The sequence below is a fragment of the Sciurus carolinensis genome, chromosome 4, assembly GCF_902686445.1.
Source record: "Sciurus carolinensis chromosome 4, mSciCar1.2, whole genome shotgun sequence".
Classification (NCBI taxonomy): domain Eukaryota; kingdom Metazoa; phylum Chordata; class Mammalia; order Rodentia; family Sciuridae; genus Sciurus; species Sciurus carolinensis.
The window spans coordinates 165,494,462-165,518,367 of NC_062216.1; the positions used below are offsets into that span (position 1 = coordinate 165,494,462).

Genomic DNA, 23,906 nt, shown 5'->3' on the forward strand with positions numbered 1-23,906 from the left:
AATCTTGATTTCCCATTTGAACATGAAATAAGATAATTGCTGGGAAAGCACCTGACCCAGTGCCTCATACAGAGGAGGCACCTGGTAATTTCTGTTCCCTTCTCTTTTCCAATCTTAACTGTCTTTAACTATCTTGAAATTTTCTTTGACAGAAGATGCTATCCACAAACAGCAACCACAGTACTGAGCAACATGAAAAAATGCTTTTGATTTCAACAAATCCAGGAAATTTATTTTTAATGGAAGAAAATAAGATTAAACATAAACACCTACAAATAATGAAATAAAGCAAGGGGAAACACACACAGAACAGTAATTGCTGCCCCCAAACATGTACCCTTTCCCCTATCTTTGCCACCTACTGTACTATTTAGTGAGACTTTCAGTTTAATCTGAACTCAAAATCATCATGATGCTTTTACAGAATAAATCATTTTAAACAGAATAATCATTAACAATATTTTTATTAGATATCAGTTTTCCTGAGAAACAGCATTTAACAAAATGCTGCTAGGAAGTAATCATGCCTGTTTCACAGAAGAGACAAGGGCACAAAGACCACATGACCTGTGCATAAGCACACAGCAGATGAATGACTGAGCCAGAGACACAGTTAACATCAGCATATGATGTAGTACTCAATGAAGCCATAATTAGTTATTTCTGACTTTCAGGAATATGGGGATCTTGTTAAACTTTTACAGACTGAAAGGTTGATCTTATCCTTAAGAAAAATAATGTGACAGTTATTTAAAGAACAAAGACTAGGTCTTAATTTAATCAATCCTTGAATTAATGGTTTAGATTCACATAATCATGTAAAACACCACAGAAGTTAATAAACGAGAAAGTACAAAACCTCCAGGTTTCAGTCCCATGGACTCGCCAATTTCCAGGGGAGCCTCTGCTGCTCGCAGTCGTGCCACCCACCGTGTCCACCTTCAGCCACGCAGTGGGCAGCCTCTTCCAGGCTGGTCTTGTAAGACGGCTAATGCTGAGAAAGCACTCCTGAAGAGGAGCCGCAAGCTCACACTCCAGAGAAGGTTGTCACTTCTAGAGGGGAATGCCATGTGTTCTTAACCAGTCAAGTTTTAAAAGTGTTCCATATTTCCAGAACCAGGAAGTTTTGAAAAAAAGAGAGTTAGTAAAAAGGAAGACTACAATTCATAAAATGTGCTTCTCTGTTGTTGGAGACAGGGCCTCAGGAAGTGTACCCTGAGAGTTGTAGGACCCCCACCTCCCTCCCTTGTCAATATAGTGTGCTTCAACCTCACTGACTTTTAGCCCTCCAAATGGACAATTTAAAAACTATAAAAATTAGTATTTGTCTACTTGGTTCCAAACTTATTCTTTAATTTATAGGTTTTACAACAAAATTCCATATTCTGGTTTGAAACATGACAAAATGCTCAAGGTTAAATGCCATATTAAAATAAATCGTAAAAGCAGCTTTCTTACTCAGCTAGAAGTCTACCATCTTCTAGCATTCATATGTAAGATGTTCACATTCTAACTTTTGTTTATCCTCAGTGCCAAACCTTGACCCAAAGCCTTTTTACCACATACCTAAACAACTACAACAGCAACTGATCTCTGTACTTCTAGTCTCTCTCCCAATCATCCTTTCCACATAACCAAATGACAAGCAGTTAAATTCATTTCAAGAAGGTTAAATGTTTTGGGGCTGACAAAGCTTTCACAAATCCTTAGCCTCTACAGAACAGTGATTGACTGGGTGGTACTCACGATCCTCCACATTATCCATCAAGCCATCGTTTTCCTGCCCCTCTCTTCAAATGACAACGGTCTCTTCACTATCCCTTCCTCCCTTCTTTTCACTCCACAAATGTCCAATCAGTGCCATTATGTTTCAGGCACCTTTTTAGGCACAGAGCATATACCATGCTTTCATTGGGGAAGAAAAGCTACAACAAACAAATATATGGCATTGTCAAGTGGTGGTGGGTGCTGTGGAGAAAAATAAAAATGGGGAAAAGGAAATGGAATTATCTTATGTAGATAATTCCTGTGTATATAACATTTGGGTACAGATCTCATGTAAACAAAACAGGAAGTCATGCAACCATCTGGGGAAAAAGCAGGGGAATGGGTAAGACCTAAAGTCCTGAGAAAAGGGCGTGTTTGATAAGTTGAATAATGACCAACAGGTTGGTATGATACCAGTGGAGGAGGTGGAGAAGGAGCAGAGAAGAAAATGAGGAGGAAGACTCAGTGGGATAGCAAATCATGCAGGCCACAGAGGCCAGTGCAGGGCATTTGTCTGGTATGCTAAGTGAGAACTAACGCTACTGGAGAGTTTGGGGCAGAGAAGCAATATAAAGCGACATTTAAAAGGATCACTTTGGCTGCTGTGTTGAAAAGAAACTTTGGGGGAGAGAAATAGGGAATAAGAACAGAAGCAGTGAGGCTAGTATGAAAATTAATAATATAGACAAAAGACAGTGGTGACTTCGGCCAGGGTAAGAGTCGTGGGGCTCCCAAGAAGTGGCCAGTTTCACACCCACTCTTGACACCTGCCTCTGCTGTGCTCATGCTGGTTGGCCTCCACTTAATCCCACCAAAACTGTGTTCCAGTCACTCTTCCTGCAGGTACCTCCCCAGAACCTGATGCTATCCTGTCTTCAGCCTGTTTTTCTGAACTCCGGTGGACAGCTGCCCACACCGCTTACTGATTGGCAAGGAGTCCTTGCTACAATGTATGGTTATTGATCTATTGATCCTCTGTCCTTTTACTTCATTGTCCTTGAGAAAGAATCATTTATAACTGTTGGCAGCCTCATGTTGCTGTATAAAACAAACATTGGGGCTGGGGAGATAGCTCAGCTGGTAGAGTGCTTGCCTCGCAAGCACAAGGCCCTGAGTTCGATCCTCAGTACCGCAAAAAAAAAAAAAAATTGAATAAATCTTTGCTTATAAACAAAATAAATTTAAAAAAAAATCATCATTACTCACTTCCTCCTTAGACTGCTGAAGTCAAAGAGATGCCAGATAAAGCTGTTTCAAGGAAACCTCTGCCCATCACCCAGTCATGCATCATCTTGAGCTTCAATTCACAAATGTTGTCAGTTGCTATCTAAGAGCCACAACTATTTCTCTAGATCAGTGGTTTTCAAAGTGTGGTCTCTGGGCCAGCAGCAGCAGCAGCAACTGGGAACTTAATAGAAATGTAAAGTCCCAGGCCTGCCCAGACCTAATGAATCCAACATTTCACACGGGGCATAGCAATCTTTTCCCTTCCAATGCACTACTAAGTCTGAAAACTACTGCTCTATCGCAAAGGCTTAACTGAGTACCCTGTATTTCCAAGAGAATTTCAGAATAATTCCATCCTGGTTCCCATCTTCATTCACCTCAAGCATCATGAGAAGTCAAGCTTTCCAGATGGTTCACCCAACAAAGGTCAGGATAGCTGATCTTCTGATGCCATCTCCTATTCTTCCCTGCCCTCCCAAACCCTGAAAGCCACAGGCTCTCCTCAGCAAATGCCCTCTACATATGTGCCCTCTCTGTGATGTTCCATACTTCTTTGTTCTAAAGAAAATCTGACTGACCCTGACAGTACTCATGCTTCTGCAGTAAAAGCAGAAGCAAGTATCACCTTACTCCCAACTATCACACAGTGCTACATGTTCCAAGTATCGTCCCTGCTTCCCAGCATGGCTTCCAAACCACATCTCTTTTCTTCCCTTATCCAAACTGCAGCTCTTTTAAACAGGCACCACTCACTGACCTGCTTAAGTTTTGATCCTGGCTCATCTCCATTGTTCCATTCTGGGGATTTCAAATCCATATGGTATCCACACTTTGGCCTCCTAGGTTTTCTTTTTAATGTCTTTTGCACCAAGTATATTTCCTCACCACTTCACCTCAGCCACCCACCCAGCATCACAACCTAACATTGTCACACCTCCAAAACTTTCAAGAATGTCAAGCATTCTATTATCACATTAAGAGTTTGCTTGTGCTAGTCTTCCTACTCCTGCAATTATCCAACCTCCTTCCTGAAGTTCCCTGACACCACTAATTTCAGCATTGTTTTACCTCCCCTGACCCTCACTCTCCTCATTACTTCCAAATCAGTTTACATTTGATGACTCAGCACTATACATGGTCCCTTCCAAAAGTCTTAATCCCCTTGCCCCCTTTTGCCTTAGTCTAATTTATCTGGGAAAACCTCAACCTGTGGTTACCTCTCTTGCATCTAACAACAGAAGAGGGGACTGGGGATTTAGTTCAGTTGGCAGAGTGCTTCCTCACATGCACAAGGCCCCGAGTTCAATCCTCAATACCACCACCACCACCACCAAAAAAGTAAACAACAGAAGATTGTGAGATAAAAACCACACAACTGACCTGCTACCACTCAAGAAGGTGAGTGCACTGTTTGAGATGACTACTTCACCCCTTTCCTCTTTCCTCAAATCTGCAATGCTTCTCCACTCCCTACACTTCCATTTCAGCTACATATACCTTACATGTCACAGAGAAAGCAGGTACAATCAGAGGACCCCCCTCTTCTATCTGAAGCCAATGTCACCATCCTACCTGGCTCTGTCCCTTTCTTCTTAAAAAGAAAAAAGTGCACTTGACCTTAATGCCAATCCCTTTTCTGAGTTGGATATAACAAACTTGGTTCCCATATAATTAGCCTCTTTCTTCCCAGCACCCTCTATTTCTTCCTCTCTACTTGGATCTTTACCACTGACATAAAACATGCCTCATGCCTATCTTCTAAAGTCCTCCCTTGAGCCTACATTTCCCTCCAGTTACTGCCCCAAATCAGGTCTTTGCACCACAATGTTCATATTTCAACATCCTCACCTACCAAATAACAGCTCAATCCATTCCGATTGGCTTATTTTCATCATTTCAACTGAAACAGCTCTTAAAAGTTTGCCAATGACTAACGTAAAACCAAGGCCAATGGCCTGTTACTTGTTCTTAAATCATTCAAACCCAGCAGTACTTTCTTTTCCAGAGCAAAACTGCCTAGTTTTCCTCCTACCCCACCCAATTCTTCTCAGTAACCTTCAGACCTCTACTGAATGACTCAGGGCTTTGATCTCAGCATATTCTCTAGTTACATTTAATCCTCAAGCTTTAAATATCACTAATGAACCTCAACCCACAACTCAGGTCTCTCTTCTGAGTACCAGATTCATATCAAATGGCCACCCCATTTAGATGTCTAATAGATCAAACTTAACAAATCCAAGCCATATGAATTGCTTTTTGTGTCTGTTGTCTCTTCTGTTCTAAGGAAATGGCCCTTCCATCCTTATTTCTCAAACCAAAAGCTGAATAACTCAAGATTCCTCTTTCATTTTAGCACTCACTTGAGCCAACTTGTTTGGTCCTAGCAAAAGCTGCCCTCTAGACTTTATGCCTCTTTAGATGACAGCAATAGTCTCCTGACCTCGCTTATTGCTCTTTCTACAGAAAGTCACCCTCGCCCTTGCAAGCTCCCCATACCATCCTGTTTTAACAGGAACAAAATTCAGTAAACAAATGACCTGGCCTTTGCTCACCTCTTCAGTTTTATCTTCCTACATTCTTTTGTTCTCCGCACTCCAACCACGACACCCTTCTTTCTGTCCAAAGTCACTCCTACACAACATGGCGTTTGCTACTTCTGCTTGTACTGCATTCCACGTTGAGACACAATAGTGTCTCTTACCGTTTATTCCTCTTTCCACCCTTATATAACCATTCAGAGACATATTACCTTGTCTTCTCTACGGTTTTTACCAGTTCTTGAAGCTATTGTGTTCACGCTTATCGTTCATGTAAAACAAACAAAACACTCTTTATGGGCAAGGACTTCATCTTGTTTGCTGCTCTTTCTCCACTCCTCAGGACATGAGCGGTACACAGGAGTCTCAATAAACATGCACGAACTGCTTCAGCCTCATACTACTGATAACTTGTTTAGCCCCTTATGGTTTTCTGAGCTTTTAAAATTATATATTAAACCAATTTGATCCAAAGTATAAATATAAATTCCACAACAATAATGCAAGCCTCTTGCTATCTCTCTAATACACAAATCTAATCATACTTGACCTTGCTTAAAACCCATCAATGGTCCTTAAGTGGAATAAAAAACATTTTACAACTTTTAGTTAATCTAAAATAATCCGGCCTATGTCAGGCTGTCTCTCTTTCTCTCTTTCTCTCTCTCTGGTCATGTAGGGATGGAATCCAGGGTCTCGCACATGCTAGGCAAATGCTCTACTACTGAGCTATGTCTCCAGCCCTTTCTAATTTTATTTTCTTTTGAGCCAGGATCTTACTGTATTGCCCAGGCTGGACTCATACTTGGATCCTCCTGTCTCAGCCTCCTGAGTAGCTGGGATTACAGGCCTGCTTGACACTCTATAATTTTTCTTGCCCACCACTACTTCACTCCACACATGCATACAAGTCACATGAAATTATATATGGTTCTCTGTGTGTGTGTGTGTGTGTGTGTGTGTGTGAGTGTGTAGTATTTTACCAATCTATTCCTTTTTAGAAAATTAGGTATCCCTCCCTTTGTACCCCTCAACCCATCATGCTTGTCTACCTCTACAGTACAAACCCCTTAGAACTCTTAGATGCTGCTAGTTTTTCTGTCCTCCATCTGCTTTGCCTCCTGTTAAACAGGAGCTCTCTCCCTACTCCTAAAGCCTAGTCCATCTTCTCAAAGCAAAAACAATCAGCCCTTCTCTTATATATACTTTGCTTACTAAAAATGAATGATTCAATTAACATTCAAATATGATCAAGTCTCATTCATTCATTCTGCAGTGCTGGGGAGTGGACCCAGGGTCTTGCACATTCCAAGCTCATTTTCTGCCACTGAACTACACCCTCATCCCATTTCTTTTATTTAATAAAACAAAGCTTCTCCACCCCACATCTATGTACCCTCTATATTCACCAGAGTCAAACTTTTCCAACAACTGTCTATACTCACTATTTTTATCTTCATTTCCTCGCCTCTCCCATGAACTACTCAACTGACTCCATGCAGGCTTCTGTCCTCATTATTCCACCAAAATAACCCTTGCTAACATCACAGTAACTGACACGTTGCTAAAGCCATGGTCATTTTCGGTTCTCTCTTTTTGCCACATTCTCTTATCTTGACGACTTCCTAGTGACCTGGTTTTTCTCCTACAGAACAAGTTCTGCTTCCATTGTGGGTTCATACTTCTCTCACAGGCATTAACTTCTCTTCTTGCTCTATACTGCCTCCCTAGGCCATTCTCATTATAAAAGCCACCATCATACTATGCATGGCTACGATAACCAATGTATGCAAGTTTTCTCAAATTTACATAGTTTAATCTTTACTTGTTATTTCCATACGCAGGTAGGCAGTTATCTAAACAACATCTCCTCTTTAATGCCTCACAGTTACCCCAAAATGCCAAATTCAAAATCAAATCCATGATCCCTTTCATTTTCCCTCCTCCTCCAAATCATGACCTGTCACTTCAGCTTGTCATGTCACCTCATGAGGATGTCTCACAGCTGTGCTTCTCGGCAGGCACCTTATCACCACCATTCCCTGTCACTGAGATGTTACACAACAATCACCTAATTTCTCTCTTTATTTTTACTCACCCCTAATCTGTGTAGACAGTTTAAAAAAAAAAATCTAATTATAAACTCTACCTCACCCTACTCCTAATCCTACTTAAAATCTTTAATGGCTTTTCACTGCCAAGTACCCATTTATAGTTTCTGGCCTTAAGTGTTATCTGAACTGAAGAATTTCTACAGTTTGTGATAACCTGATTTACCATTGTCTAGTTCTCTGATCATGGAAACCAATTAGAATAGCAAGACAGTAGTAAAAAGTGAGGACTAAAAGAATAACCTGACTGGAATCTGAATTAAAAGATGCTATTGTTGTTATTATCTTATATTTGCTTAGCACAAAATGGCTTAAAAAATCTTTTATACACGTCTAAATCATAAGTTAATCTCATTTTAAAGATTAGAAAATGAAGATAACAGCTAACAAATGCTCAAAAAGGTCATACACTGGTAAATGGCACAACTGAGAACAAAAACTGCCTTTGGCTCACAGTCCACGATTTCCGAGTTTTATGATAAAGCCATTGGTTGTTACTTTATTCTAAAATGGCTGATACGTAGTTTTCTAAGGATTATTCCATGAATGTTCCCAAGAACAACCTTTTCATGACCTGAAAATCAAGGTGTACAGTCAAGTAGCATGTGTCAGGTAACTAATGGTGACTGACACAGAATTCAGGTTTCCTTACTTTCATTTCCACACTCTATCCCTGTGTCATGCTCTATGGCAGCAGTGACAGACTGGAAACTTCTGAACAAGTAAGAGAAAAGGTTCTGTGTGGGGTAATACACTTTACAGCCATAAGCACCAGAGTCAAATACTGAGGCTGCCAGTGCTAACCTACACGACTTCAGCAAGTTACTTAAATTTCTGCTTTCTCGTCTATGAAATGAAGATAACAGCTAACTTCAAGAGGGGAGGTGAACAGCATGTGGGGTCTAGGCCTAACTGATACGTTATAACTCAATCAGGCAGTTTAAAACAAAATAAATCTAAGACAACAACTTTTCCCAAAAGAAGACAGTGTGAAAGAAGTAAAAGCCATCTTTTAAAAAGATGGGACTGAGTTTCCAGGTCTGTCATTTATTAACTGTCACATACTCATTCTCTTTCCTCACTTGTACAACACGATAATGATACAACTTGGCGATACTGTGAGGATGAAATAAGATAACATATAAAAACTTTCTTAATCGAATAGCATCATACAAAAATCATTATTATCTGTGTACACACCCTATCGTCGTGTTACAAATTCTTTAAGAACACAAGATGTCTTTAATCATCTTAGTATCTGTAACAGCTGGCTCTACGCATTACAGGTATTCATTAAATACTAGCTGAACTGATTTATTTAGAAGACAGAATTGATCTATGACAAAACAATGATTTGAGATGCAATCCAGAAGTTCATCCATGTAGAATACGAGTAAGAAAAAGGCTGGTGCCAGTCTAGCTAAAATCAGTTCACATCCTGTCTTCTGGGAATTTAAATAAGTAAAGTAAGATTTTGTTTACTGGTTATAAATTATATAATCATCAAACAAGTAAGCTCCCTCAGTACAGGAATCATATCTATGTGTCCATCTGTCTGTCTCCTCTCCCTGTTTTGGATGAAGATGAGACAAGGAAAATAAATGACATAATGAATGCTTGATAATAACGCAACCCCTCAAAAAAAATATGAAGTTTAGAACAAGTCATGGGGTTATTCTCCAACAGAAGGCAACCTTAATGAGGAGTACTTAAAACAAAAGGGGGGAAATATTTCATATAAAACTAGCTGGTATATGTCTAAGTTATCCCTATGTGAATGCAAAGACATCCTCGACCCAACAGATTTAACACTCTTTACTGGCAGTCTGTAAATGTCAAAAGAAAAAGGTTGGCTCGCACTAGGTATTTAATAACCATCGACGGTGTGGCATACGCTGTTAAACATGTTTTGTAGGTTATTTCAAATCTTTACAACAATCTCACAAGGTAGGCATTAATTTCCCTATATAACAAATGAAGAAACTAAGGTTCAGAGAGGTCAAGTAACTTGTCACAGCCACACAACTGGAAACAGTGGGATTCAGAGAAGTCTGAACCTCCCATACTCTTTGCAGCAAACTATGCTGCCCACTGATGTTACCAAATTCACCAAAAAGGAGAGCCAACGGAACAGGAAAGATACGGCAGAGAGGCATATACAGAGTCAGAGACAGCATTCTACCTCAGTCTTCCAGACGCAGAGGACCAGACTGACGTGTCACATCTGACTACACGAAAACTCTTGCTTGGGTGAGCTGTATCTTTTATTCTTCAGAGCCCCAGGTTCCACAAATGCTCACCTCACTAAGAGTATGAAAAACTGAACAGCTGAGCTACTTTCCTAGAGTGCTCAGAAATGGTGCCTCTGACTCACTACTGGTACCCAAGAGGCAGACAACAGTGGTGATGCAGCTTCACGGCTTTCTTATACTCGCCAGGACCTACACGTCCTCAGCAACTGAGCGTCGTTTACACACTTACTGCTATATAAAACTCACTAAACAGATTTCAGGATCAGGAGGGGTTCCATTCAATCCTGTTACCTTTGAATGTGGAAAACGAGACCCAGAACAGTTTAAACGACTGCCCAAAGTCACATGGCCTGATCCTAGCTCACCTCAATTGGTCCTGTCTAGACCTGGGCCAGAGCTCTGATCTATTTCTAATCCAGTAAGTTGCCTCTGCACAGCTCCTCAGAGACTCTGACCAAATGCTTGACCACTGAGATTTCTGTCTCTGTATCTCAGAGTTAAACAGTTACTTATCCTCTGGACATCTTTGTGGAATTCAACAAATGTGTGGGGCGCTGGGCTAGGTAATGCAGATAATAAGGAGACAGAGTTTCTCTCCTGTAGAAGATGTGACCCAAATTTTCGGGTGTCACGGCACACATAGAAAAATGGTAATATTTTTATGGTACCCAGTGGCAAATGAGGGTGCACACCGTCAATATGACAGGGAGAATCCCAAGCCCCACCTGACTGACTGCTCTGAGGTTGTGGGGAATAGTTATCCTTGCATATTTGCATCTCAATCCTATATACAGCAAATTGGTTGGGAAGCTCTGTTTTGGGGCTAATAAGAGGATTCAGACAAATATATAAATAACTATAAGAGGCACACAAAGAAAATAACTAAGGAGACTGTCACTGTCTGCTTTCATCAAACATAAGTGAGTAGAAATGAGATTAATTCAAATTACTTCCTTTCATAACTCCTCTTCCAAACAATCAAAAGACAGAATAGCCTGACCATACTGTTCAATCCCAACCACTAGGCAGGTGAAAACAACTCAACACACATTAGTGTCTCAGAACAGTTCTCTGGGTTCTCATAAATAGAACACTGCAAAAATAAATCAATAGAGGGGAGGAATTTACATTCCAAGGTCATGTGAAGGAAGAAGCAGGAAAAGCACCTCCTTAACACACGCACATAAGCACACAAAGACACACACACACACTCCCTTCCTCTGTGGCCATGCTCTGTCCCCTATTTAAAAAGTTTGCCTTTTGATATTTATAAATTTAGCCTGTCTGAGCCAAGTAGGTTCCTGCAATTCCAGACATCTGGGCTGAAGGGCAAAGGGCAAAGAGAAACTTTCAAAAGTTGGCTTGTGGCCAAGGGCATCCCATCTCACAGGCTCCCTTAGCAACACACAACAGCTATCTACTCAAGAGAGTAGCACCGCCATCTTTGCAAGGGACTATAGATGTTCTTGTTTTCACAACTAAAAATGAAAAGGGATAGAGAGTGGTTCTGTTTTTATTTTCCCTGACATTCTCCTAAAAGCTATCACTGTTCATAATTTACAAATCTCTCCAATCACAGTATGTTTCCCTCCATCTCAAATCACAATGATACAGTTAACAGTAAATAAAAATGATGTAAGGTACATATTAAGTTCCTGGCAAATATAAAATGCTTTGTAATGTCTGCTTATTAATTACTATTCTAGATCCTTTAGATTTGATTTCTATCCATGGGCAAGTGACTCTGTGACTTAATTACTTTCCTCATACAATTTTATTAATAGCAATGACCCATTTCATAAGACTATTGTGAAGGACAATAAAATTATTACATAAAAACTTATTCCTAATTAAGGATCGTGCCACCTACTGGTTCCCAATATCTGAAGACATGGCTTGATTATCAAGGTCAGTGCCCCCAAAGCATAATACAAGTCAATCCTGACCCACCAGGAAGACTGTGGCTCCTGAAGTCACTGGCTCCTTTCACCTGGCCACCTGCCTTCTCCAAACCTATACCAAGCCCAGGGGATGGCACTGCTCTGGGAGTTCAGCCCTCGCACCTAAGTCTAACGAGATAAACAACATTCAAAAGCAAAACAAAGCAAAACACCAATGTCTCGAGCACTGTTAGGTTTTAAAAACCTGACACCTGTGCGAAGAAGGGGACGTGGCAGTCTGTGCCCTGTGGGGAAGGCCATCTGTGCAGGAGCAGAGCCTCAAGCTTTCCACTCCTTATATGTGCAAGTGCAAGTGCAAGCCCTCGCCCACAGCACTGTACTCACCCAGAGGTACATCATGTCAGACCAGGCTGCTCAAACTCAGCGGTCCGTTGATCCTGGACTGCAAAAAGGCACTTCAGTGAACCGTGGGAAAGGAGGTGCCAGAATGGGGGGCAAGGGATTGGGGTGGGGAGAAACCCCCCGAAATCACTTGAGTTAAAAAATTCTTAAAAAACGACCGTCTCCTCCCCCCTCCTCCCTTCTCTCCAGCTGACTGTTCTGTTGTTCTCTCTCCTCCCTCTCACCCTCCCTTTCCTCCCTCCCTCTGTCTCTCTCCCTCTTCTCTCTCTCTCTCTCTCTCTCCTCTCTCTCTCTCTCTCTCTCTCTCTCTCTCTCTCTCTCTGAGCTCCCAGCCCCTAGTGTCTGAACTGGAGTGTGCACCACACTGTGTTTGCCTTCAGGGAATCTCTCTGCCATTCTACTTCTAGAAATACAATCACCATGCACAAAGATTATTGCAGAAGACAAGGATGGGTGGGGTTGGTAATAAACCACCAGCACCAGTTTCTAGAGCTAGACATAAATTAGTTTAAGATGAGTGCCTTAAACATGAATGAAGCAATCAAAAAACTCTGCCCTCCAAGATCGAGGCAAGTGTTCTAATCTTCCCCTCTGACCCGATTCTTTCTGATCCCCTAACAGATGCCAAGCATGTACCACAGAACCTGCTCAGAGTCACATTCCCTTCCCGCACCATCGCCCTACCACTATTATTCTTTACATCACTTCGCCTATAAAAATTCTTAATTCTATAAGATTCTACAACACAGGCAAACTTAGATATACACTTGAATAGATTTTTCATTTTTTTAATCACTACTTTCCTAGTTCAGATCAACAACAGCCTTCCTTCTGAAGGGACAAATGACAAGTGTTTTAGCATCAAGTGAGTCTTGAGCCCCTAGTATGTTACAGATATTTTACTAGGTATGCAGGAGGGGCAGGGTAAAAGGCCTAGGCTTGAACTCTGGATTCTGATAATACAATTATTATCATTGTGGCCTGGGGAAAATTTTTTAACTTTTTCAGACTTCTGTTTCCCCCCAAAAGTGAATTTAAAAAACTGTTTGGTTGCTGTAATTAAATTAAATCAAATGATATAACTATGTAAGCTATCTGCCGTGATCTTGGTGACCACATTGTCCAATTTTAGTTCAGTTCCAACATTTCCTAAGTACTTTCTATGTGCCAGGCAAAGTTTCCGTCCATTACATACAATGATGAACAAGTATTATCAAATCAGTGGGTTTTATTCAGAAAATAACTGAATTCTCCTCTGCAAGCCAAGGCCCATGCTCTTTTCTTACCTTCCTGACCCATTTCCCCACGTTCCAACTCAAAAGCCCACCCTAGCAGTAAGTGGCTCTCCTTCCTCTGTGGGCCTGGGGTTTGTAACATGACATGCACTTCTGCCATTTACTACTAAAGGTACTCAGGAGTGCCAATCTTATCTCCTTTTCACCCTTCAGGGTAGAAACCTAAGAACTAGCTTTAGTTCATCTATTCTTGGCCAGGAAGTCTTTTGTGTAATACCTAGAACATGTTAGATACACAAAACATTCTCGAAATGTTATTTTTTGAGGCATATTCTACTCCTTTAACTCATTAAAGGAAAAACAAAACAAAATCAAAACCGAACCAAAACAAGAGGCCTGCTGCCTTCCAGTTGCCCAGGGTTCTGGTTTCCCCTCAGACATGTTGAGACAGCTCCCTCCAGCTTAGGAAATCTCCAAGTAAGGTCTGCAGTACTCCAGGCAGGCCCCATGCAGGCCTGAGGGGCATTCTCTCACTCTCTTCCCACTGTGGTGCTTGGTCCTAGTTACCTGCTGACCTGGAGTTTCCTGCTCTCTCAGGGTAGAAGTCAGGGCACTTTTCCTTTTCTTCCATGCTAAATACGTGCCTCCTGCACCGCAGGATGCTTACCGGTGCCTTCCTCTCCTCCTGCCTTCAATTCTCATTTAAACTTGGAGAGGTGGGGCAGGGATTCTCAGCCTCACCCAAACCTTTTATTTTTCTTCATACAGAACCTCTCAGTTTCTCTGAAGGCAGCATTACCTCATTTCTAGTACAAAAGAGGAGTAAGAAATTCCAAGCTTTAAAACTGAATTGGCCTTTTCTTCCTTTTCTCTTGCAGTGCTGGGGACTGAGCCTAGGCAGGACTGTGCACATGCTAGGCAAACATTCTGCCTCTGAGCTATGTCCCCAGCAGCCTTTTTTTAAAAAAAAAATTTGAATGTAAAGAAAAAAAATATTGACTTTGTATGAACTGTTACTTAAAACTCTTATATATATATCCACAGTCAATATGCATAATGCAGTTTTCCTGTCTCAAAGCAACCCCCAAATCTGAAGCCATAACTATAGTAACATCACACTAAGAGGCTGCCATATTTTCAAACTCGGTGAAGAGTGTTTATTTTAACACTTGTTCATCCTTAACTACAACAATAAAATACCATAAAATCACAAATAGTCATACTGTCATTTTATGGTGTTATCTTTTAATCAAGTTTGGGATGGGAAAAAGATAAAAATATCTGCAGCAAAGAAAAAGAAAAATACACAGAAATCCTCAAAATGAAGTAATCAAAGTTTAAATATGTCATAAAAACTCTGAAAATTACCTCCAAAATTCCCATGGGTAGAACCATTTATAAACTCCTTTGGAATCCCAAGAAGAGTTTGCAAATTTCTAATGCTCCTTTCCTGATTATAAATTTATAAATTAGGTGGACAGCCTTGGTCAGAAAAGAAACTCTTCTGTGTGTTTCCTTCACAAACTTGCATGCAAAACACAACCCCACAGATGAGCTAATGATCTTGTGCATGCATGCTCCTGCATGCCCATATTTTCCTACCTTAAAAAAAAAGAAGAAATACAGAAAGACACAAAGAGAAAGGAGAAAAAAAAAATTCTCTTTAATCATTAAAATAAGGAAGCCTGTGTTTAATAGCTATGTAGGATTCTCATTAAAAGGGAAAGAAGGGCCTCAGGATTGCACACAATGAAGCCACTCTGGGGAGGATCTCAGTCTTCAGAGATTGAGATGCACACACACTGCATTCCACCAGGAGGACATTTTATCAGACTGCACTCTGAAGCTATCAGCATCCAGATTAGCTCAGAGGTGAGGACGTGTCAATTTGAGCACTGGAGAAGGAATTCTTCTAGGCAGAGGAAGTCTCTGGCATGCTGGACTTGGGAGAAAGAAAAATCAGATAATCTGGGATAGCAATATGGGGGCTGCCAATAATTCTAGCCTTATAATGCATTTGAATCCCTGCTTTTGAAAGTCCTGGGTTTTACAACATAAAGTCTGGTGGGTAGAGAGGGTTTGGAGCCACATTTGAGATTCAGTTTCAAAATCTAATAATTCAAGAGACCACTTGTTTTACAAGTTTCTCTGTGACTGTGAGGCATGCAGAGGAAAGTGTGTGCATGTGGGGAGCCAGTATGATTCTTGAAAAATACACCTGAGAAATCAGGCACTGAAATTTTTCAAACGAAATCTGACAGAACCCTCTACATAATTTATATTCCTTTCATTTTGAGGACTGGGAGAGACAACAGAACCTCACCACCTTATGGACTACAGAAGGGGATGTGTGAAGTCCACTGAATGACTTTAAAGAAAAAAAAAAAGGTTGAAAGAATAAGGTTCTTAAAGCTCATTTTCTCTCAGTTTAAAATAGCAAGGATTCCCACAGGGCAGTTCTCTAATAGAACTTTGCTACTCAAAGTACGCCTTCTAGGGCTGGGGATATAGCTCAGTAGGTAGAGTGCTTGCCTTGCAAGCATAAGGCCCTGGGTTCAAATCCCCAGCACCACAAAAAAAAAAAAAAAAAAAAAAAAAAAGTATGCCTTCTGGACCAGCATCAACTAGAAGCTTCTCAGATATGAAGAATCTCAGACCTCACTCTAGACTTACAGAATCAAAATCAATGTTATACCTGAAGCCCCAGGAACATCTATGCACACTGCACACTGAAGCCTGAGAAGTTCATCTAGGTAGACACAGGGAGGGTAGGGGTGATTATGGTTTTTGCATTTTCCAGTCAGATCCAAGGCACTCTGGAAGACAAGCTGGGGAGTCTTCCACACCTGTTTGCTGATCTGACTGTCAACACGGCTGCCCCCGCCAGCGTCTATCAACTGGGAGCATGCTGTGTGCAACAGCTCTGCAGGCATTCACACTGCGTCTTCACAATAACGTCACTGAGACCCCATCATCTCTTCCACACGTCAAAGGAACCTGAGGCTCAAAGCACTTAAATAATATGTATCATGGTTTCACAGTTGGGAATTAAAGGTGCCCAAAGCTAAACACAAGTTTTCAAGACTCCAAGACCATTTCTACACCAAACTTATTCACTGATAAAATCTGATGGAGACTGGCAAAAATCACTGGAAATTTTACCCTGGTAGAATCCTGTACTCCACCCCTGCCGTGATCCCAAGAGTTACACTGCAACACCAGAGAGAGGTGTGGGACTTAGACACATAGGTTATATGTGGCACTGGCCGGAGCACTGCTGCACTAGTGCCGTCATGAACAGAATGGTCCTGAAAACTCTTGTGAACTGCAATCACCTCCTAGGATGTCTAAAACAAGCTCTGCTCATACACACGGCAGGAAGGGTGCATCTTGAATCTGGCCTCTTGGAAAGGGCAGAGAGGTAATTTCTTAGAACTCTTATTCCAATTTTAGGGAACTCAGGACTGCCATCCCTAAACAGGAAACCATGTCATCTTAAAAGCCCTGTTTCCCTGTCTCCATTACTCTCTCAAATTGTCTCCCGAGTCCCAACTGACGCTCTGGTGTCCCCTCCACTACACTTTGGGATCCCATGGAGTTTTTAACTCTGTCACTTTTCATCATCTACCCAGTCCACTTCTCTCCTCCACTCCCTCCTCTGTTCCACTTTGATTCCACAGTCCATAATTATAATCCCTGTCTTGCAAATGCCCTCCACCATTTGTCCTCTCATCACTGCCACCCGGCAGAACTCCAAATGTGGCTGAATGCAAGTTTCTGCCTTCTCTGCGCCTGTGTTCCAACAGCTCAACCCTGCTGAAGGAAAATCACACAACTAAGGTGATGGACTTCACTGCATGTTCGTGATCACAGACCTCAATGGGCACTTGTGAGTGCCAAGCAATCCCACCAAAGCTGTCTTTGGAAACTTTCCTACTCTTGAAAGTGACTATTCCTTGCCTTCTCCTCCTGTCTCATTCTCTCCCCACCACCAACTCTTGGCTGATCTATCCAAATATGTCATTTTACAGAGAAGCATTCATACAGCACCTTCTCACCACAAGTTGATAATGCTACTTAGAAATGTGTGCACCTCCTCCTGCTCACAGTGAGCACAATGAAGGAGGTGCTTCTCCCCCTACTGCCTGCCTCACTGCCTATGCCTGCAGGCCATCCCCTAGCATCCCCTAGTGAAGACCTGGCTGCTAGTCAGTTACCCATTCTCTCCTCCATCATCACTCTTGCCCCTTTTCACTCATCATGGTCACGCCTGAACAGATACATGTCCCATCTTTAGAAAACCTACCCTGTGCTCTCACATGCTGATGGGCAAAGTATAAAGTGGCCCCACTACCTTGGAGGTCAGGGTGGCAGTACCCATTAATTTTTGCAATATGCACAGCCTATGGCATAGCAATTCCACCTCCAAGTGGCCTACCTTAGAAAATCCCCACCAATGTAGAAGGAAGTTCACTGCAGTGACCTGTAAGAGCAAAGCAGGACATTGAAGGCGCAGGTGTCCACTAGCAGGTAAATGACCAAATGAGCCAAGATTTCAAAATGTTCTCTTTGCCCCCTTGCCTCACTCCAGCTGCCTACCATTTCTCTGCTCATCGCTTCACAGAAAAGCTTCAAAAGTTGTCTAGAGCTGTCTTTTCTCCTTCACCTCTTATTTCTTCTTTTATCTCCTCAAAATAAAGTTTCCAAGCCCTCCACCCCTTTAAATCAACTTATCAAGGTTTACTAAGTCCATATTACTTAATCCAATGGACATTTTGCTATCCTCAACTTGGCTGGCTTCTTAGCAGGTCGAAAAAAGTTGGCAGTCCTCTTAAAACATTCTCTTCTTCCAGCTCCTATGGTACTTACTACAATCTGGTTTTTGGTTTTATCGTATCACTGGTTATTCTTTCTCAAGTCTCTTTTTCTGGCTTGTCCCTCCACAAATCTTTTAAAAGAAGATATCCCTAGGCACTTGATCCTGGGTCATTCTCTTCCCTCTCTCTGGGTTGCCTTACCCATTTCCATCATTTTGATTCATGCTAAATATTATCAAGTTATGCTCCCAGGCTAACCCTCTTGCATGCTCCAATACAACTACATGACTGTCACACAGGAATGTCAAACACACAGGCCCAAAGCTGAAACCTTAAATACCCACCACCTTCACCTTTGAAATCTAGTATTCCCATGGCCCTGCCTACCTCAGGAAGTCACTACCTACAATTATGAAAGCCAGAGGACCCTTGCCCTATCCCTCACCCCTCGTGTCCAACTCATAGCAAGGCCTGTGCATGATTTCTCTGGAACTGCCATCACCTCAACTCAAGCTATCTTCCTCTCTTTCCTGAACACCACAGTAGTTTCCTCACTTCCATTGTTGCTTCCCTTCAAAACACTCATCACCCATCCCACACCAGACACAGGGGCATTTTTCTGTTTTTTGTTTTGTTTGCTTCTGTTTGGGGAAGGATTTTGTTTGTTTGTTTGTTTGTTTGTTTGCAGTCCTAGGGACTGAACCCAGCAGCACTACCACTATCTCTAAGCTCCATCCCCAGCCCTTTTTATTTTTTATTCTGAGATAGGATCCCACTAAATTGCAGGGCCTAGACTGGGAACTTGTGAAACACCTGCCTCTACCTCCAAGTAGCTGGGATTATAGGTATGTGCCACTAGGCCTGGCCCAAGAGAACTTCTTAAAACAAAACTCAGATCATATCATCCCCCTAATTTCTACAGCATCTCATAACACTTACATTGTTTTTCTATCCACACTCCTTATAATGGCTCTTAAGGTCCTACGTGACATGGAGGTGGTCATATTTCATACCATTGTATTTGTTCAACTACTGCTCTAAATACGCTGATCTCCCAACCTATAGCAGGTCCATCCTTCTCCCCCAAGACCCGTTTAGTCCCTTTATTCCCTCTTCTTGAAATCCTCCCTTGTTACCCTTTCATTCTTTGCAAGGCTGGGCAGAGCTTAAATATCACTTCCTCTAATAAAGTGTTCCAGACCATATAGTTGGAGGTCCTTCTCCTCAATTCCTTATTTTCAATTATTGAGGCCTGTTTATGTTCTTCCTAACAGTTATTAACATCTCTAATTATATATACATTTGTTTTGTTATATATTTCTCCAAAAGAAAGTAGTGTTTTATATATATCAGATATAACTGAAAACTTCTACTATGGAACATTTTATCCCCTGACTTTTTCTTACAGAAGGTCAAAGTTATTTGTAGGCGTTTCTGGCACTCAGGCAACTGTCTAACCAAGTTCTATAAATAAAGTTGGAGTGTTACTAATTTTGCCCTAGTTACCAAAAGGACTTACAGCTTTACCATAGCTACAACCATAAATACATGACGGCATAATGGCTTCAGAATGTTATGGTTTGAAATAATCATAATGTAATACAAAAAAGTTCCAACTGAATCACGTACTTTAAGCTAATTCAAACATCAACATTCCAAATTGCCTCTCCTCTAATGCTACACATTTATTCTTCTCTGCACAATAAAAAATGGTATCCCAATTCAAGCTCCACTCTAATCAAGCTTGATTTAGATAAGTTAATTAACTAGAGTCTAGTCGTGTGTGGCTATTTAAATTTAACTTAATTAAAATTAAAATTTCAGTTCTTCAGTCACACTAGCCACATTATCAAGTGCTACCGACTATCATAACAGACAGGGCAAACATAAAACATTTCTGTTACCACAGAATGTTCTATCGAACAGGAGTTGTTCTAAACCATGGTAATAACCAGAAAGCAAAAAGGCCCATCCAGAATATCAATATGTGCAGGTGCCTTCATCAGCAGGAAAGTCCCAACAGAACTTATTTCTGAATTTATTTTTATTTTAGGAATATTTCTGCCCGGCTCTCTAGCTAACTGCACACCAAAAATTCAAAAGGCAAATAGGAACAGAAACTAGAAAACAGAGGAAAGAGGAATACTATGTTAGAAGTAGTCACATCAGGAACAAAGGAGACCCGGAGGAAAAAAATTTTAAAGCAGGTATTTTCAAAAACACACAGATGATAAATTGCACCATTTAGTAAGGTAAACTAGCAAGGCTCCTGAAATACTACTCTCTGAAACTCCTGAACAATAATGGGTGCTGACAACTGTTAAAACTATTAAAAAGTACACACCATTTTCCTGTTGAGAAAAAATAAATTATATAATATGTTTTAAAAGAATTTCTTTCCAAAATGACTAAATCTTAAACATCTTGGTCCTTAAAAAACAGGAAGATACTCAACCACCAAAAAGAGGTCATTCCTAATATCCTCATAAATTCAAGTCAAGACTTCAGTTTAATTAATATGAACAAGACAAGATCATTCTGTTTCACAAATTATCATTCAATCACACTACGGAGTCTTTGGGGAGTGGGAGGGAGATGAGGAAGCTCTTAAAATACAGTTAAGAAATAGTCTAATATATATTATTAAGAGAAAGAAGAAAGGTTAAGAACTATGCATAACACAGCATCAACAGTTTAAAACAGAAAAATAAAAGGGAAGAATTATACAAAAGAAGGCTACAACAGCAATGCCTCTGAGGGGAAGAAGGAGTGACTATTCACCATATGACCATTATTTACCTTTTGAAAATTTTACTCATATAAATTTTTATTTTTTTAAAAAACTAAATATTCTCTAATTTTGAAAAAGCAAGTTCTCAATCCTCCCAAAATGTATAACTTAATGCTTATCCAAGTTTCAACAATTTTTCCTTTACCTATGATCAGATTCTTAAATATTTCACCTTTATATTTATTATCACTAAAGTCTCATACTTGAACTCCCAATAATCTAACAGATTTCAAAAAACTCAAAAGTTGAATTTAAATGGAAACTGCAATGATCCTTATTATTTCATATTATTTAACTTTAAAAAAAACTTTGCAAAAATACGTATAAATTTAAGAGAAAAAAATTACCTTCCTGGATAATATGGCAAAGACTGGTTGAAAGTCTCCCAGGGAAGGTACAAAATAGTCTTTTACACCAGGTGGGAGCAAGATCAGGTCACTCTTGATAGGCCCTGAGGCTGAAAATCCTAATAGTTTCCCAATATTCTTTCTTAAGAACCTTCTTCCTTAGTAATAAAACCAGCTACCACTCTAGTACATTACCACATACATCTCAAAAAAAAAGAACTCTGTCCCCTAACCTCCATTACAGTTAGGTATAGGCAATGAGATACAAGTACAAATTTATCTAGAACTTCCTGCGAGTTTTTTCTTAAACAGGAGAGGAGATACCCCTTTTTCCTCCCTTCAAACTGCTTCACAGAAATGGGGAAATGATGGCTGGAGCTCTAGTAACCATCTAGACTGCATCTACAGGCAAAGAAGCAACAGCAGGAAGGACCCCATCCTCCATCCATGGTGCACCCCTCAGCACCCGGGACTACCTATTTCTAGCCTTTTTTTTTTTTTTTTTAATGAAAAACAATCCTTTTCCTCTCTCCCTTCCGCTCCACCTTTAGCTGATTCCCTTTTGGGGTGGAGGTGTTTCTGTTAAATCCAGTGGAACTTAATTCTAAATAATGTTTTCAACAATAAACTAGTCTACAAATTAAAATTCAATTTCATTTGAAACAACAGAAACTCTACGTGCATCAATAGTATGCAAATTTAATGACCAAAAGATTGTCAGAGAGTCCTAAAATGTCAATGTTACAGTTTTGGATCTTAAATGTTCCCCAAAGGCCCACATTACTGGGAGGTGATGGAACCTTTAGGAGGTAGGGTCTAATGGAAGGAAGTTAGGTCACTGCTGGTGGGCCCCTGAAGGGGACACTGGGACCGGAGTCGCTTTTCTTTTCTTTTCTTTTCTTTTCTCTTCTTTTCTCGTCTCCTTTCTCTTCTCTCTCCTCTCTCTCCTCTCTCCCCTTCCCTCCCCTCTTCTCTTCTCTTCTCTTTTCTCTTCTTTTCTTTCCTTTTCTTTCTCTCTCTATTTCCTGGCTGCCACAAGGTGAGAAGCTTTCCTACACCACATACACATAATGCTCTATCTCACCACAGGCCCAAACACTATGGAGTCAAATAAGCAGGAACTGAAACCTCTGAACTTATAAGCTTCCTTTTATGTTGATCATCTCAGGTGTTTTGTCTCAGTGACAGAAAGTTAACAGTCAAATAGGAAGTCTAGACCAAGAAGTCAATTAGCCTATCACCCTAACCTACTGCCCCTAAACATTCTGCACCAAAATGACTGAAATAAAATTTTAACATAATCATCCCTGAATTCTAATAATGAGAAATGGTCAAATACATACTCTCATTTTCTCCATCTGAAAAATGGGAGTGGCAATGCCTACATGACAGGAATATTGTCAGACCCATCGGAGTATTTTAAGCCATTATGTATTTATGCTATGCGTGCCACTACATTTTTGTTTTGTTTTGTTTTTGTGGTGCTGGGGATTGAACAGGGCCTTGTGCTTGCAAGGCGAGCACTCTACCAACTGAGCTATCTCCCTAGCCCCACCATTACACTACTAACAGACAAATAGTAAATGAGCACAAAACAAAAAATATTACATAGAAGCAAATAAATAGGCAGATACTTAGGTTTGGGGCCCAAACAATTCTGTGAACTTATCAAGCCTATTTCTTACTTTCTCATTTCTTCAGAAAATACTGTATTGTGAACGTCATTTCCCTTCTTTAAAGCACTGGGGAAAAGAAGGGAGGTGAGTGGTTAAAAGGGGAAAATAAGAACAAAAGTAGTAAAAGGCTTAAAGCAATCAGGGGTACAATGCATTTGAAATATACAACCCTGCTTTAGCATTTTACGAGTTGTCAATAGGTACTCTACCAATTTTTAAATTGATGTTAACTACAGTTTTCTTCACTCAAAAAGAATTTATTCATTCAATAGAAAAATACTAAACAAATATACAGCTGCTTCTTAGTATGCAACAACCTATCATTTAAAAGTGCTCCGAGGCAGAAAGGCCATATTTATTTAACCTGTGCACTAAAGCCATTGTGTATTTAGCTGTTTTTGTTTTTAATTTATTTTTCAGTTGTAGATGGGACACATACGTTTATTTCCTTATTTTCATGAGGATCGAACCCAGTGCCTCACACGTGCTAGGCAAGTGCTCTACCACTGAGCCACGACCCCAGTCCTGTACATACAGTTTTTAATGACTGATAATCGAATTGTTAGGATTTATTTAATTTTAACAATGTTGTAGGATCATGCTTTTAAGATGGTCTAATTTCTTTAAATTTTGTACTTAAAAATAATTTAGCTTTTCCATAATATTTTTAAAGTTTGGAAAAAAGCAAATGGGTTCATTTCTTGTAGCCATTAACTCATTTCTGAGACCCGCTGCTGGTGGCTATTTTAAACCACACACTCACTGTACATGAGTCATACCAGTGCTACACTGTCTAATCACTATATTTTGAAAAGTGTTTCATGGTCAAATAATCTTAAG

At 40.5% G+C, this 23,906-nt stretch overlaps 1 protein-coding gene across 19 annotated transcripts in view; it reads right to left on the reverse strand.

The window, feature by feature from the left end:
* Rbfox2 (RNA binding fox-1 homolog 2) overlaps window positions 1–23,906 on the reverse strand; it is a 267,810-nt gene that overhangs the window by 128,716 nt on the left and 115,188 nt on the right. The window contains exon 1 of one of the 19 annotated variants that reach the window (XM_047550782.1): window positions 12,183–12,395. The exons of the other annotated variants lie outside the window; for them this stretch is intronic. Coding sequence (XP_047406738.1) covers window positions 12,183–12,197 — 15 coding nt within the window. The 5' untranslated portion in view covers window positions 12,198–12,395. Of the gene's footprint in view, window positions 1–12,182; window positions 12,396–23,906 lie in introns of those variants that run through there. 19 annotated transcript variants of the gene reach the window in all.